General features: G+C 43.8%; 1 protein-coding gene across 6 annotated transcripts in view; it reads left to right on the top strand.

The window, feature by feature from the left end:
* SLC44A5 (solute carrier family 44 member 5) overlaps positions 1 to 12,907 on the top strand; it is a 220,555-nt gene that overhangs the window by 176,459 nt on the left and 31,189 nt on the right. For all 6 annotated transcript variants that reach the window (XM_006268954.4, XM_006268953.4, XM_019489100.2 and 3 more), the window contains 5 exons: positions 3,332 to 3,455; positions 4,485 to 4,568; positions 7,958 to 8,070; positions 8,479 to 8,610; positions 11,910 to 12,009. In XM_006268954.4, the coding sequence (XP_006269016.1) occupies positions 3,332 to 3,455; positions 4,485 to 4,568; positions 7,958 to 8,070; positions 8,479 to 8,610; positions 11,910 to 12,009 (553 nt within the window). The remainder of the gene's footprint in view (positions 1 to 3,331; positions 3,456 to 4,484; positions 4,569 to 7,957; positions 8,071 to 8,478; positions 8,611 to 11,909; positions 12,010 to 12,907) is intronic.

Genomic DNA, 12,907 nt, shown 5'->3' with positions numbered 1-12,907 from the left:
TGAAGGAACATCTTGAGAAGCTGGATACCTTCAAGTCAGCCGGCCCTGACAATCTTCACCCCAGGGTACTCAAGGAGCTGGAGAGCATCATAGCCCAGCTTCTAGCGCGGATCTTTGAAAACTCTTGGCGCTCTGGTGTAGTGCCCGAAGACTGGAAGAAGGCCAATGTGGCACCTATCTTCAAGAAAGGGAGGAAAGTGGATCCGGCTAACTATAGGCCCATCAGCCTGACTTCTATCCCAGGGAAGATCTTAGAAAAGTTTATTAAAGAGGCCATCCTTAATGGACTGGCCGACGCCAACATCTTAAGGGATAGCCAGCACGGGTTTGTTGCGGGTAGGTCTTGCTTGACCAATCTCATTTCCTTCTACGACCAGGTGACCTATCACCTGGACAAGGGAGAAGAGATTGACGTCATATATCTTGACTTCAAAAAAGCCTTCGATCTGGTGTCCCATGATCGCCTCTTGGAGAAACTGGCCAATTGTCGTCTTGGGTCCTCCACGATCCACTGGCTGGAAAATTGGCTCCGTGGTCGGACCCAGAGGGTAGTAATTGATGGAAATCACTCATTGTGGTGTCCTGTGACCAGTGGGGTCCCCCAAGGCTCTGTCCTTGGACCCATACTGTTCAACATCTTCATTAATGATGTGGACACTGGAGTCAGAAGCGGACTGGCCAAGTTCGCTGATGACACCAAACTTTGGGGCAAAGCATCCACACCAGAAGACAGGCCGGTGATCCAGGCTGACCTGGACAGGCTCACCAAGTGGGCGGATGAGAATCTGATGGTGTTCAACACCGATAAATGCAGGGTTCTCCACCTTGGGAAGAAAAACCCGCAGCATCCTTATAGGCTCGGCAGTGCTATGTTGGCCAACACTATGCAAGAAAGAGACTTGGGGGTCATCATCGACCACAAGATGAACATGAGCCTGCAGTGTGATGCTGCGGCTAGTAAAGTGACCAAAACGCTGGCTTGCATCCATAGATGCTTCTCAAGCAAATCCCGGGACGTCATTCTCCCCTTGTACTCGACCTTAGTGAGGCCACAGCTGGAGTACTGCGTCCAGTTTTGGGCTCCACAATTCAAAAAGGATGTGGAGAAGCTTGAGAGAGTCCAGAGAAGAGCCCACGCGCATGATCAGAGGTCAGGGAAACAGACCCTACGATGACAGGCTGAGAGCCCTGGGGCTCTTTAGCCTGGAAAAGCGCAGGCTCAGGGGTGATCTGATGGCCACCTATAAGTTTATCAGGGGTGACCACCAGTACCTGGGAGAACGTTTGTTCACCAGAGCGCCCCAAGGGATGATGACTAGGTCGAATGGTAATAAATTACTACAAGACCGTTTCAGGCTGGACATAAGGAAGAATTTCTTTACTGTCCGAGCCCCCAAGGTCTGGAACAGCCTGCCACCAGAGGTGGTTCAAGTGCCTTCATTGAACACCTTCATGAGCAAACTGGATGCTTATCTTGCTGGGATCCTATGACCCCAGCTGACTTCCTGCCCTTTGGACAGGGGGCTGGACTTGATGATCTTCTGAGGTCCCTTCCAGCCCTAATGTCTATGAAATCTATGAAATGTTGTAGTGGGGGATGATTTGGAGGGTGTTACTAGGAAGCTCCAGGTTGTTACAGATGGGAAAGAGAGGGCTACAGAGACTCACATTGGCAACAAAGACCTGAAAGAGCTTCATACAGGATGTTACACTTTCATTCAGACACTAGGTAGTGTTGCTTCAACATCCAGCTTTGTTCATGAAGCTTCACATGGATCACAGGGAGCTTCAAACAAGGCTCCTAATGTTTTTTCGGACAACTCATTTTTGCATGAACTTTATGGACAGGCATTTTGCCTTGTTTATGGAACATCCATAAATTTATGGGCAGCTGGCAACCATGGGTAAGGGCATGTCTTTGGGGTTCAGATGATACTTAAAGCCACTTAGGATCTGACCTGTTTTCTATAGCTGTGCTGGCCCTGCATGACTCACAAAAAGGGGCAAGAAATGTTTTTGTCACTAAAGTCAGATGTCCTCTAATACAGACCCAGAGGTCCAAATGCTGGTTCTAGGTTCCAGGAATCTAGTTCTAGAATCCTGTTCTCTGTCCAGAGAGCAGTGGTAAAGTAAGACAGTGCTGCCTTATGCTAGAGTTGAAACACTGAGGCACAGTTTCCAGGTAAGAAGAGAAATCAGTCATGTTATATCTACGCTGCTAAACAGCAGAGACCTGTCAGAAAAACAGATCAGAGAACTTTTAAAAATATATATTATTTTTAAATTTGATTTTGATTACAGCTGGCTTACTGTTGCATGTGAGAGAATTTGGTTTGTAAATAGTCATTTATTTAGAGTGTAGCAGAAGAAATGGGGTGTCCAGGGAAGAGAGAGGTGGAAGGCAAAAAATCCTCTTCAAGAACAAACCCAGGGCTGTGCAGCTGGCAGCCCATAGGCCATCTGGAGCCCACAAAGGTTTAGCATGTGGCCCTCACCCAGCCACTGCTCCCTCCACACTGCTCTGGCTGTTAGCAGCAGCAGTTGAGGTCTCTGGGCTCTCCATCCTGCCCCCCCCTCCCCCCCCCCCCCGCCTCTCCACCTTCCACTTCTTGCACCATCCCAGGGCACGCGGTAGTGTGATGTGGTACAGTACAGTGCTAGAGGGGCTGCCTGTGAGTGGGGAGGCAAGGCATGTGGCCACGTGGTGTGGTGCCAGGGCTGGGATGCCTACAAGGTGTAGTGCTGCAGTGGGCAGTGAGGGTGCCCATGCAATGCAGTGCAGAGCAGCAGCCAGGGGTGGGGGAGGGCATGCAATACTGGTGTGCTACACAGTGAACCTGTACATCATTGTAGAGACTTAGCAGCTGAATGTCATGGCAGGGATTTAGCTTCACTGGTTCTTGATGACCGATGCTTCCTAAATCTAACCCTGCAGACCCTAAGTTCTGCTTTGGGCACTAGCACCTAAGTGCCAGATTTAGGAAGAGGTAGTAGCATTATTTGAAACCTGTGGAATGACGATGGAGTATGGTTATTATAATTCATTTGTATTTCAATAGCACCTTGGGGCCCCAGTCATCGGCTAGACCTCCACTGTGCTCCATATTGCATGTGCACACATCAACAAGGCTCCTGCCCCAGACGTCTTACACAGTATCATCCTGAATAGATTGTCATGCAGAATCAGGACTGTAAATGATCAAGTGGTAGGCAGCTCACTATCTCTCTGATAAGATCTGTACAGTTAAGCCAGAATTTGAATGTAAGACTAAAATGGAATGCAATATTAAATCAATATAGATCAGTAACAAATTGTCCTTGTTTCTGACAGTTCTGAAGAGATGCTTTCCTGACTTCTCCACAAAGAATGGCATTCTGACTGTAGCGAATCAGACCACATTCAAGGATGGAAGGGGAAAAACAAGAAATGTGACTGATCTCAGGGAAGCTGCAAAGTAGGTTTCACCTCCCTACTGCCCTTTTATTTTGCGATCCCTTTTGCTCATGTTTCAAGTCTGTGAATTAATGTATAAATAGAAAAGAAATCAAAGTAAGTTGTAGCAAAGAGCTGAAATTAACCAAGTGAAACATTGTACTGAAGCAGTAAATTTCTACTTGAGTGCCTTTTTAAAATATGAGGCCAGGAAACCACCAAAGGATTTATGTGTACGTACACACACACACACACACACACACACACACACAGAAATAATATATGGTATATGCCCCAAACACACATACACACTTCCAAAACTTGGCTGTACATTGGTAAATACAGAACTGAGAACCTTCTTCAGCCCATTCCTCCGTCTACTACCTTACCAAAACTATGAAGCATGTAAAACCCCTACCACAAACATTAGGTACCCCCTATCACACTATCCTGTTGTCACCAGAGCCCACATTTCTTCCTACTGTTGTCCCAGGAAAATATTTAATGTCATTTTTGCGGGGTTAGGAAATTATTTCCAGTACTGAGAGCTTATTGCTTGTCTGCTTCCCAAGCAGTTTCTTCCATTTTTGGTACTGGTGACATTGGAGCCATAAGTGTATGGCTCGCTCAACTTTACAGTAGACCTAATATCATTTGACTATATTTTTGTGATATAATAAGTAATTATGTCTGGTGATCATCATATTAATTAGCACTCAGAGAGTTTTTGAAAATAGTTTTTTTTCAAGTGCTGTATAACTATTCCCTGGTTTTGAGGACTTTCAGCTCAACATCCCTTGCTTGCTGTTACAGTAACCAATGTTTGTGTATAAAACCAAAGCCACAGTATATTACTATAATCTTATTACTCATGGGGATATTTTAAATTCTCCTTTGCTGAAATAAATATTAGAAATAAAGACATGTTCTAAAATGGAACATCACTTCGCGGCTCATGTTCTGTTACATAAAATGCCTATTTGCTGTTTAAATCAGGTCTATGCTCTCCCAAATAAACCAAACTTCTTATGTTTTTTTTTTTTCCCCAAAGTGGCATCAATAATGTTCTTGATGCAAGATCAATTGGAATGAAAATATTTGAAGACTATGCCAGTTCGTGGCATTGGATTTTAATGTAAGTTTATGCACAAATAGTCCTACCTCCTCCATTTGGGTCTCAGAGGGTACACAGTTTGGAAAAATTAATAATTTTGTGTGGTTTTCCAAACTCCTACTCCTAAATTCCAAGAGTGACTGGAATCTCCTTTTTTTGAATATGTGTGTCATGGCACTTTTCATGTTTCTGTACACATATAGTGAAAATAGTCCAATATCCCATTGTATCTTCCATAAAAAACCCTACAGCTGGTTTAAGCAGTTTTATTTCAACAAAAATGATGAGGCTTCTTCTTTGTATTACCCACTTGTATTGTTATTCCAAAACAAACCGTGCGTGCGTGCATGTATACACACACACACACACACACACACACACACACACACACACACACACGGTTTGTTTTGTATATATATAAAGCTGGTTATGTTTGCTAAGGGATATTTGAGAATTTAATTGCTCTGTCATTTATAACATCAGGCAGGCAACGAATAGTTAAGACCATCATAAATTGGAGACAACCAATGCACTTGGCCAGTTAAAAAAAACCCACATTTTTAATAGCCTTAAATGTGTCCTGAAATGAATACTGTTTTTGCACTAGCAATCTCATAAATCCCAGAGAACAAATTCAGCACTAACCAGTGAAGACCTGGCCATGAACCTGGAAAGACTTAAGCACACATTTTGCTTTTAACTAGTTAACACACAAGTCAAAGGGACTTCTCAGTGTGGGAAAAGTTGAACACATGCATAAAGCTTTGCAAGACTAGTGCTTGTAAAATGCACACATTCATTACATATTGATCAGTCCAAATGCAAATCCATAGACAGATATGACTTTTCATAAATCAATAGTGAAATGCACTTGGGATAATAACATATATGAGATTAGTCTTAAGAAATAGCAGTTAACACTTTTTACAGTAACTTGATACATCTATTGGTAAGTTGTCAACTTTCCAAGGCAACTTGCTCACAAGCACATAGTGGTGCTTAATTCTGCTTCCAATTAAGTCAATGGAAAAAAAACCTTGACTGACATTCAGCAGCAAGAAGGTTGTTTTCATAATTCCTGTTAAAATAGATGAGAACAGGACTGTGTCCAGCATTGTCCACAGGGAGACTTGTTTGAAAAGGTTACTGGCCACTTTTGAACTAGATGTGTGGTACTTCTCAACAAGGGGTCATAACCTCCCCCCCACCCCCATGACATGTGAGGTTACAAGTCTACAGGAATTCTATTGGAAAAGATGAGCTGATGCTGAAAAGGAGCACGAGTGGGGTCACACACTTGGAAGCAAGATCATGTGCCAGGAAAGGATTAGGAACTTCTGAGCCAGAGAGAAAAATTATATACGGATATCAAAGTTTTAGATATTACCATTTTAAAAAAATACTCTATGCTTCAAAAACTGTTGGAAGAATTTTCCTCTTTATTCTGATTTCAGAGTAAATTGGTCAGTTTTCAGGCCAAATATCATTTCCAAGCTGGAGTGAAAGGGGTAATAGTTCTGAGCTTAATAACAAAAGCAGGTAGGTAGCAACTAGGCCCCTGCTTTTCCAGAGTACTTGGAAAGATCTGCAGCTTTAAGTTCTCAGGCCCTTTTCAAGAAAGTAGATCTATGGAGGACAGCTCCTCAACTGTAGGTGCCTGCGTGGGCTCCACTGATGGCAATGAGACTTGTAAGCAAGTGTGTAAATGGTTCCTGAATCTCCCCAGCTCTCAAACAGTGCAGCTATCTTTGGGGACCAAATTCCTCTGAATTATGATCAAATCAGTGAATGGAAGGAGTTACCCTGCTGTAGAGCTCAGAGCAAGAGATCAAGCTGGATAGTGAGGAGATTTAAGACTATCTCTTGAATGTTAGGGTGAAGAAATCTTCCAAAAAAACTTGAGGTTTACTCTTGTTCTTAACTTGCTGTTCACCTATAAGTAGGGACCTATTGAATTTGCAGTTCTGTGGATTCCACAAAATCTGGCATTTCCCAAAAAATATTGGCAGTGACCTGGAATCCACAAAATCCGTGGGGGAAAAAAATTACCTGGGGGGGGGAGGGCTGCCAGCAAGATGGCTGCTGCCCCCACCCCTTGCTGCTGATTGACTGCCAGAGCTTGCCCCACTTCACCAATCAGCAGCGAGGAGCAGGGCAACATGATGGACAGTCCTCACAGCCAATCGGAGACGAGGGGTGGGGCTACATGACAGGCAGCCCCTGCATCCAATCAGTAGTGAAAGGGTGAGGCAACATGGGCCTCTCAGCCAATCAGTGACATGCCTACCCAGGCCCGCATTTTGCCCGCAAAATCAGGGGGCAGCTCCCGTGAATTAGGTAGGTCTGCAGGGCCAAAGAAATGGTTTACCCATCTCAGTGCCTGTGGTGGGCCAGAGCCTGACCAATCTTGCATCATTTCTAACCTGCTCGATGTGTGGGAAATATGTGAGAGTGATCACTAAACAAACTTTCAATTAATGGCTACAAATTGTGTGTTTAGTGGGTTCATCTTCAAAGTCGGGGACCTATAGCAGCATGCTTGTTTTGATTTGGTGTCTTCTAAAACCATTAAGGAATGTAATATTTTACTTGAGCATCTAACCTAAATATTTGCTGGGGTTATACATGAGAGGAGCATAGCTCTTATCTCATACAGCTTTATAGCCAAATCCCATTGTGGAAGTAAACAGTTTACACAGCTATTATATTTTTCTTTGTGACTTGTTTAATGGGAATAAAATCTGAATTAACATTTCCTTATCACTGATTTGAGTAAGCTAAAAGAAAAACTTCATTGTATAGCTGTCTTTTCCCAATTGCCTTGCTACTAGGTCACTGCCAAGGTCAGTTCTTATCGCTTTCTGTGTATGCTCTGCAATGCACCATGCACACCTATGTTTTGAAGGAGAATTTTTTTATTCCCTAATTCAAAGTCCCTGTCTATTTCCAGGCCTTTGGAGAGGTTAGCTCATTAATTATTTTTTTCCATGTTCTTAACGTAGGAACACAACTTAAGCCTGTAGGTTTCCCCACGCACTTGCACGTACATATCCTTCCAGTTTGATTTTCTCTGCTCCTCCCCATACCATTAGCAAGCAAGTCATAGAGCAAGATTTTCAACTGGTGTAAACATCATAGTCATTTCAGTTGAGCTATGCCAGTTCATACCAACTGATAATCCAGGCCATATAGGCATTCTGGTTACATTCATAACCTTATTACATCACAGAGAGTTTTCCAATATTTTTATATCAAAACTTTAATCCTGCACATTAAAGGATATTTTTGGTAAAAGAGGTTTTGTGGAAAAAATATGTTGTGAGAATGACTGACCCTTATTTTGGGAGTGAGTGAGGGGCCAAGGAGGGCTCGTGCCTGTTTCCTTATGTTTCTTTCTTCCATCTCTTCAGTGGCCTGTTCATTGCAATGGTTGTGAGCCTGCTCTTCCTCGTGCTGCTGAGGTTCACAGCGGGGGTTCTCTTCTGGATTTTCATCTTTGGTGTGATTGGAATGATAGGCTATGGTAGGTGTTAGCTCCTTGATGCCAAGGTGGAGCAGGATATGTATTTCTTTTATTGCTTAAATTTGTACTAGGAAAATCTGCAATTACAATGAATTTAATGTTTTTTAATCTGGATAATATTGCAGATCGGAAGGGTTTTTTTGTTTTTCTTTAATGAAGCTTTTACTATGGATCAGTTGCAGTACCATGGAACTACTCACTCAGTGGTTAGTTTGTGAAGCAGTAGGTTTTGTACGTTTGTATTTCTTCTCTCATCAAGTGGGTTTATAAGCTTCCAGTCCTTCCCCCCAGCAAGACACGTTAAAGGCAAATCACTTTCTTTGTAAAATGTTACAAAAGGCTCGTTTGTGTCTACAACTCTTCAGAAGCACTCAGGCTGCTTTGACTCATTTTTTTTCCCCCCCCAAGGCATCTGGCATTGTTACTGGGAGTATGATCATCTTCGGGGAATACCTGGATCTGACCTCACCATCTATGATATTGGGTTCCAGACTGACTTCAGAGTGTACCTGCAACTGAGGCAAACATGGTTAGCATTTAGTAAGTGCTTTAAAAATAGTCTCTATTTATGCATAACCAGGGGAATGAATCATCACACATCAAGTGATTCTTGTTACACCTGCAGACAAAACTCCTCCTTTGGTTACCACACTGTGACATGTGCAGTCAGTGGAGATGTTTTATTATATTATGCAGTTTTTAAACTTTCCATGATTCCTATTTTATCTGACCTACTTTAATCATATTTATAACAAACATGGAAGAAATGCACCATCTAGGGAACACTTCACATACTGTGTGTCCCTCCTCTTGTTATTGGGGATGGTAAGGGAGAAAACAAGACAATTCCTGGGACTCTGGCAAGGCTGCATATAAGAAGTGCATTTTTTGTCCCCATCCAGTTCTTTCTGAGGGGGAACTATGTGCAGCACAGGAAGAAGAGAGATAAGAGGTACTAAGTGGACCATTGTCCACATGGTTGGCCCATTTGGGCAGGATCACTGACCATGATTGATTAGATCCTGCCACGAGACCCAGGAACACTTTGGGGGAGTGTTGGGGACACGAGTGTAGCAGAAGAAGCATCCTGCATGAGGTAAGTACAGTATAGGTATTGTTACAGTGTTCCAACCAGTGTCCAATAAGGGAAAAGTCTGGGAGTAAATCTAACTTAAGAGGGTGCTGGCTGAAGTTTGGCCTCGCTGGTTTAGGGAAGGCCTCTGATGACCCAGCTTGAGTGACTTTTCATGTCTTACTGAACTTACAGCACTGAGCATAAAACTTTCAGACCACAGGAAACTAACTAGTGGAGAACACTGCAACACATCTCAGCAACTCAGGCCACATTAAACCTAACCTGCAGTCACTCTACTGGCTTCACATAGAAGTTCAAGTCAAGTTCAAGCCCTCAGTTCTTATCTTCAAGGCTCTCCATAGCCAGTATCCAAAAGGTTGCCTGAAACTCCTAAATGAGAGTTCTTGTACAAGGGAGTTTTTAGCAGCAAGACTAAAGTCCCTCTTGGCAGGGTTTAAAGAATGAAGTCCCCCAGGAACTAAGAGCAATCACAAACCTCACCACCTTCCACACCAAGTGCAACCATCTGCCTTCTCCAATGCAAAAACCCAACAGATTAAAAAAAAATTCTTACCCAAACCAGACACTACCCTGCACGCACATCTTCCACTGGAAAGAAAATGGGAGAACAATCACGTGACACATATTTCTTAAAGCAATACTGGAAGGTACGTAGTAGGGGTGTGCAAAGGGGGCCCTATTCAATTCGGATTCAGCCTGAATCAGGGACAATGATTTGATTTGTTGATTTGGATCGCTGTTCCTTATTCGATTCGGCTGAATCCGAATCTGAAGATTCAATGCTGATTCAGAGAATCAGTGATTTGGACATAGACACAGCTTTAAATGTTTCTTCTACATACCTCGAGGTACCAGCATGGCTTGTGAGCACTGCGATTCTGGGGTGAATGGAGTGCTCCACCAGAGCATGGGGGGCCCTCTATGTGTTAGGCAGTGAGCCCAGAAGTGGACTGGAAGTACTTCCAGTCCACTTCCAGGTCCGCCAGGGAGTGCGCAGGCCCCTCCACCCAGTATCCCCACCCGGCTCGGCAATTGGCCATGGGGGGACTCCAGGTGCCCCTCCAGACCTAGGAGGCACCAGTCAGGAAGCTGGGGAGGTGCGGGGGGGGCCCCTAGCATGCTCCCTGGCAGACCTGGAAGCGGACTGGAAGTGCTTCTCGTCCACTTCTGGGTCTGTTGGGGAGCCCCCCGCAGTTCTGTGGGACACTCTATGCACCCCAGCATCGCAGCATTTATGAGCTGCCTAGATTAGCTAGAACCCCCTTCATTACCTAGTTTAATAATTAAAGCTGCAGTCCTCTACTAAAACTCATCTTCTCTTTGTTGGGTCTTTATTTACCTGGAAGCCTGGGCCAATATGCTAATAAGGCATATATTGCCACATATTGCTAAGGCAAATTTCTCTAAAGTTTTGTACCTAGAGAATATTCCAGTTTTATTGCACACCCGTTCCATGCCTGTAACACCCTGAGATGCTAGCCTCCTGCTTACTCAGCAGGCATTGATTCAGTAAGCATATTTCATATGGGTTGAACTATTTTATCACAGAACAGTTCACAAAGGAGGCACACTATACACATTTTGCAGATGAAGAAACCAAGGTATGGGACTAGATGAAGGTCCCCCAGCTGGGTAGCAGAAGAGTCAGGAATAGAATAATTACCAAAGCTCATCCTATAGGTCGTGCTGCCTCTCTTAGATGCTTTATACACATTTCCGTAATTTAACAAAACTGAATTGGAATAAATTTAAGAAATGTATTGTCACCACAAGAAAACTGAGAATAACTGTGAGAAGACCTGATCCTTGGCGGGGCAGAGCTATTTCATGGAAAGCTGAGGGCACTCAGCATCTCTGAGGATCCTTAAGTCTATACAGTAAGGCATCATACTTTTTAAGGGGGCTTTGGATCAAGGTACCACAATGTCTGTTTGCCCATTTGGACACTCAGATTTGATTTTTGAAGATCCTACTATTACTTGTGAGGGAAAGATCTGCAGTGCAGCTCTTTCCATTCTCAGGTATTAGCTGGTATGTGGTAAACTGGTGGAACTGGGATTCTGAGACTGGGACTTCAGGAGCAGAGTTAGAATGTGCGTGTAACATCTGTGGAATACGGCCACCTCCAGACTGTCCTCTTCCAACTCTCTCCATTCCAGTTAAATAAGGGCTGGATTCTACTCTCATACCAGTGTTATACACATGTAACCCTGTTGACTTCAATGGAATTACCTCTATGTGAAATCAGAGTAATGAAAACCAGAATCAAGCCTTCTTAGTGAAAAAATTGATTTCTATTTCCATTTTAAATGCTACAAATTATAAGCAGTACAACATAACCATTGAAAATGCCTGTATATAACTAAAGAGAAGTGTTTTTACATTAAATATATTAAGGAAAATAATATTCTTGCCAAATGTTCCATTCATATGGTTTTTAATCAATGATTTTCTTTGCAAAATATTTTACTTTGCAGTGCTCCAATTTTCTTTTTAAATTACAAATGCTAATGTCATCTGCCAAGGCCCTACACATTCTGGCTGGCAGCTGGAGTGTGGGATTTCACAAGCACTTATATAATGGGGATTGAAGGTTGGAATTTTGCAGTGAGAAGGAGCCGGAGCGGTCTTGCTGAGTTCCTTGGGATTTATGAGAAGGACTATAAAGCAGGAAGCTGAAACCAACAGTGTGGAAATAAAGTGCTGATTTGATTTTTGATCAGTTTAATTTTCTTGCTTGCAGTGATAATACTTTGCATTGTGGAAGTCATCATCATACTGATGCTGATCTTCTTAAGAAATCGGATCCGGATTGCTATTGCGCTCTTGAAGGAAGGCAGTCGGTATGTTTCACGGATGTTTTCTTAAAATAAATTATAAATACCCACCTTGATGCACTACTTTGGAGCTGACTCGAGCACAGCTGGGGTACAGTGGTACGATAAAAGCATGAGAGAAAAAGTGATGATAAGGACAGGGGAAGCCAGTCATCCATTAATGAGGCCATATCTACGTTAAAAATCGTCACTGCCAGAACTTTTCTTTGCTTGCAGATGTTCAGAGACACAGAAAGCTCATTCAGTGCCCAGGGTGGTTAAGAAGGTGTGGGGGGCAAAGAGGGAAGTCTTACCTACCTGGGCTCTCTGCACAGAGAAGGAAGTTGCTGCTGGTCAGCCAACACTGCTACAGCAGCAGCAGCAGTAGTAGTAGCCACGTTCCTTGTGCAGAGAGCCAGGGTAGCAGTGGCAGAGAGTCCAGCAGCCCTGTAGCACCAACTCCCTGGAAGCCACCTCAGGGGTCCTGTTTGCTTCCCCTCCTATCCCCCACACCAGATACATTAGTGGGTGCAGGGCTGCACATGCTGTGAGAAAAAAAAACTCCCCAGAGAAGAGAGAGAGAAGCCCTTTCTACTTATCTCCCCATCTCTCAGATGCACTGCTGGCTGCACAGCTCTGGTGCCTGGTTCCTATAGCTAGGCAGCACAGGGATGCCTCTACCATGGTAAAAACTCCTGGGAGGGGATTCCAGAAGCCCTCTCCATAGTTAGTGCCCAGGGCTGGTACCCCACTTGCCCCCATCCCCCCAGCTACGCTGCTCAGCTGTCAACAGTGCTGTGTCTTGAGTGTGTACAGTCAGATGATTTTGCTAGTTCTGTGCCTCCTCACTGAGGAGGTAGTGTTGGCAAAATGACTGGACATGATGCCCCATGGTAAGAGCTCATAACCTACACTTGTCCAGATT

The sequence above is a fragment of the Alligator mississippiensis genome, chromosome 5 (assembly GCF_030867095.1).
Source record: "Alligator mississippiensis isolate rAllMis1 chromosome 5, rAllMis1, whole genome shotgun sequence".
NCBI classification, from domain to species: domain Eukaryota; kingdom Metazoa; phylum Chordata; order Crocodylia; family Alligatoridae; genus Alligator; species Alligator mississippiensis.
Note: the sequence above shows the minus strand (reverse complement) of the source record. Positions and strands in the feature narration are given on the sequence as shown.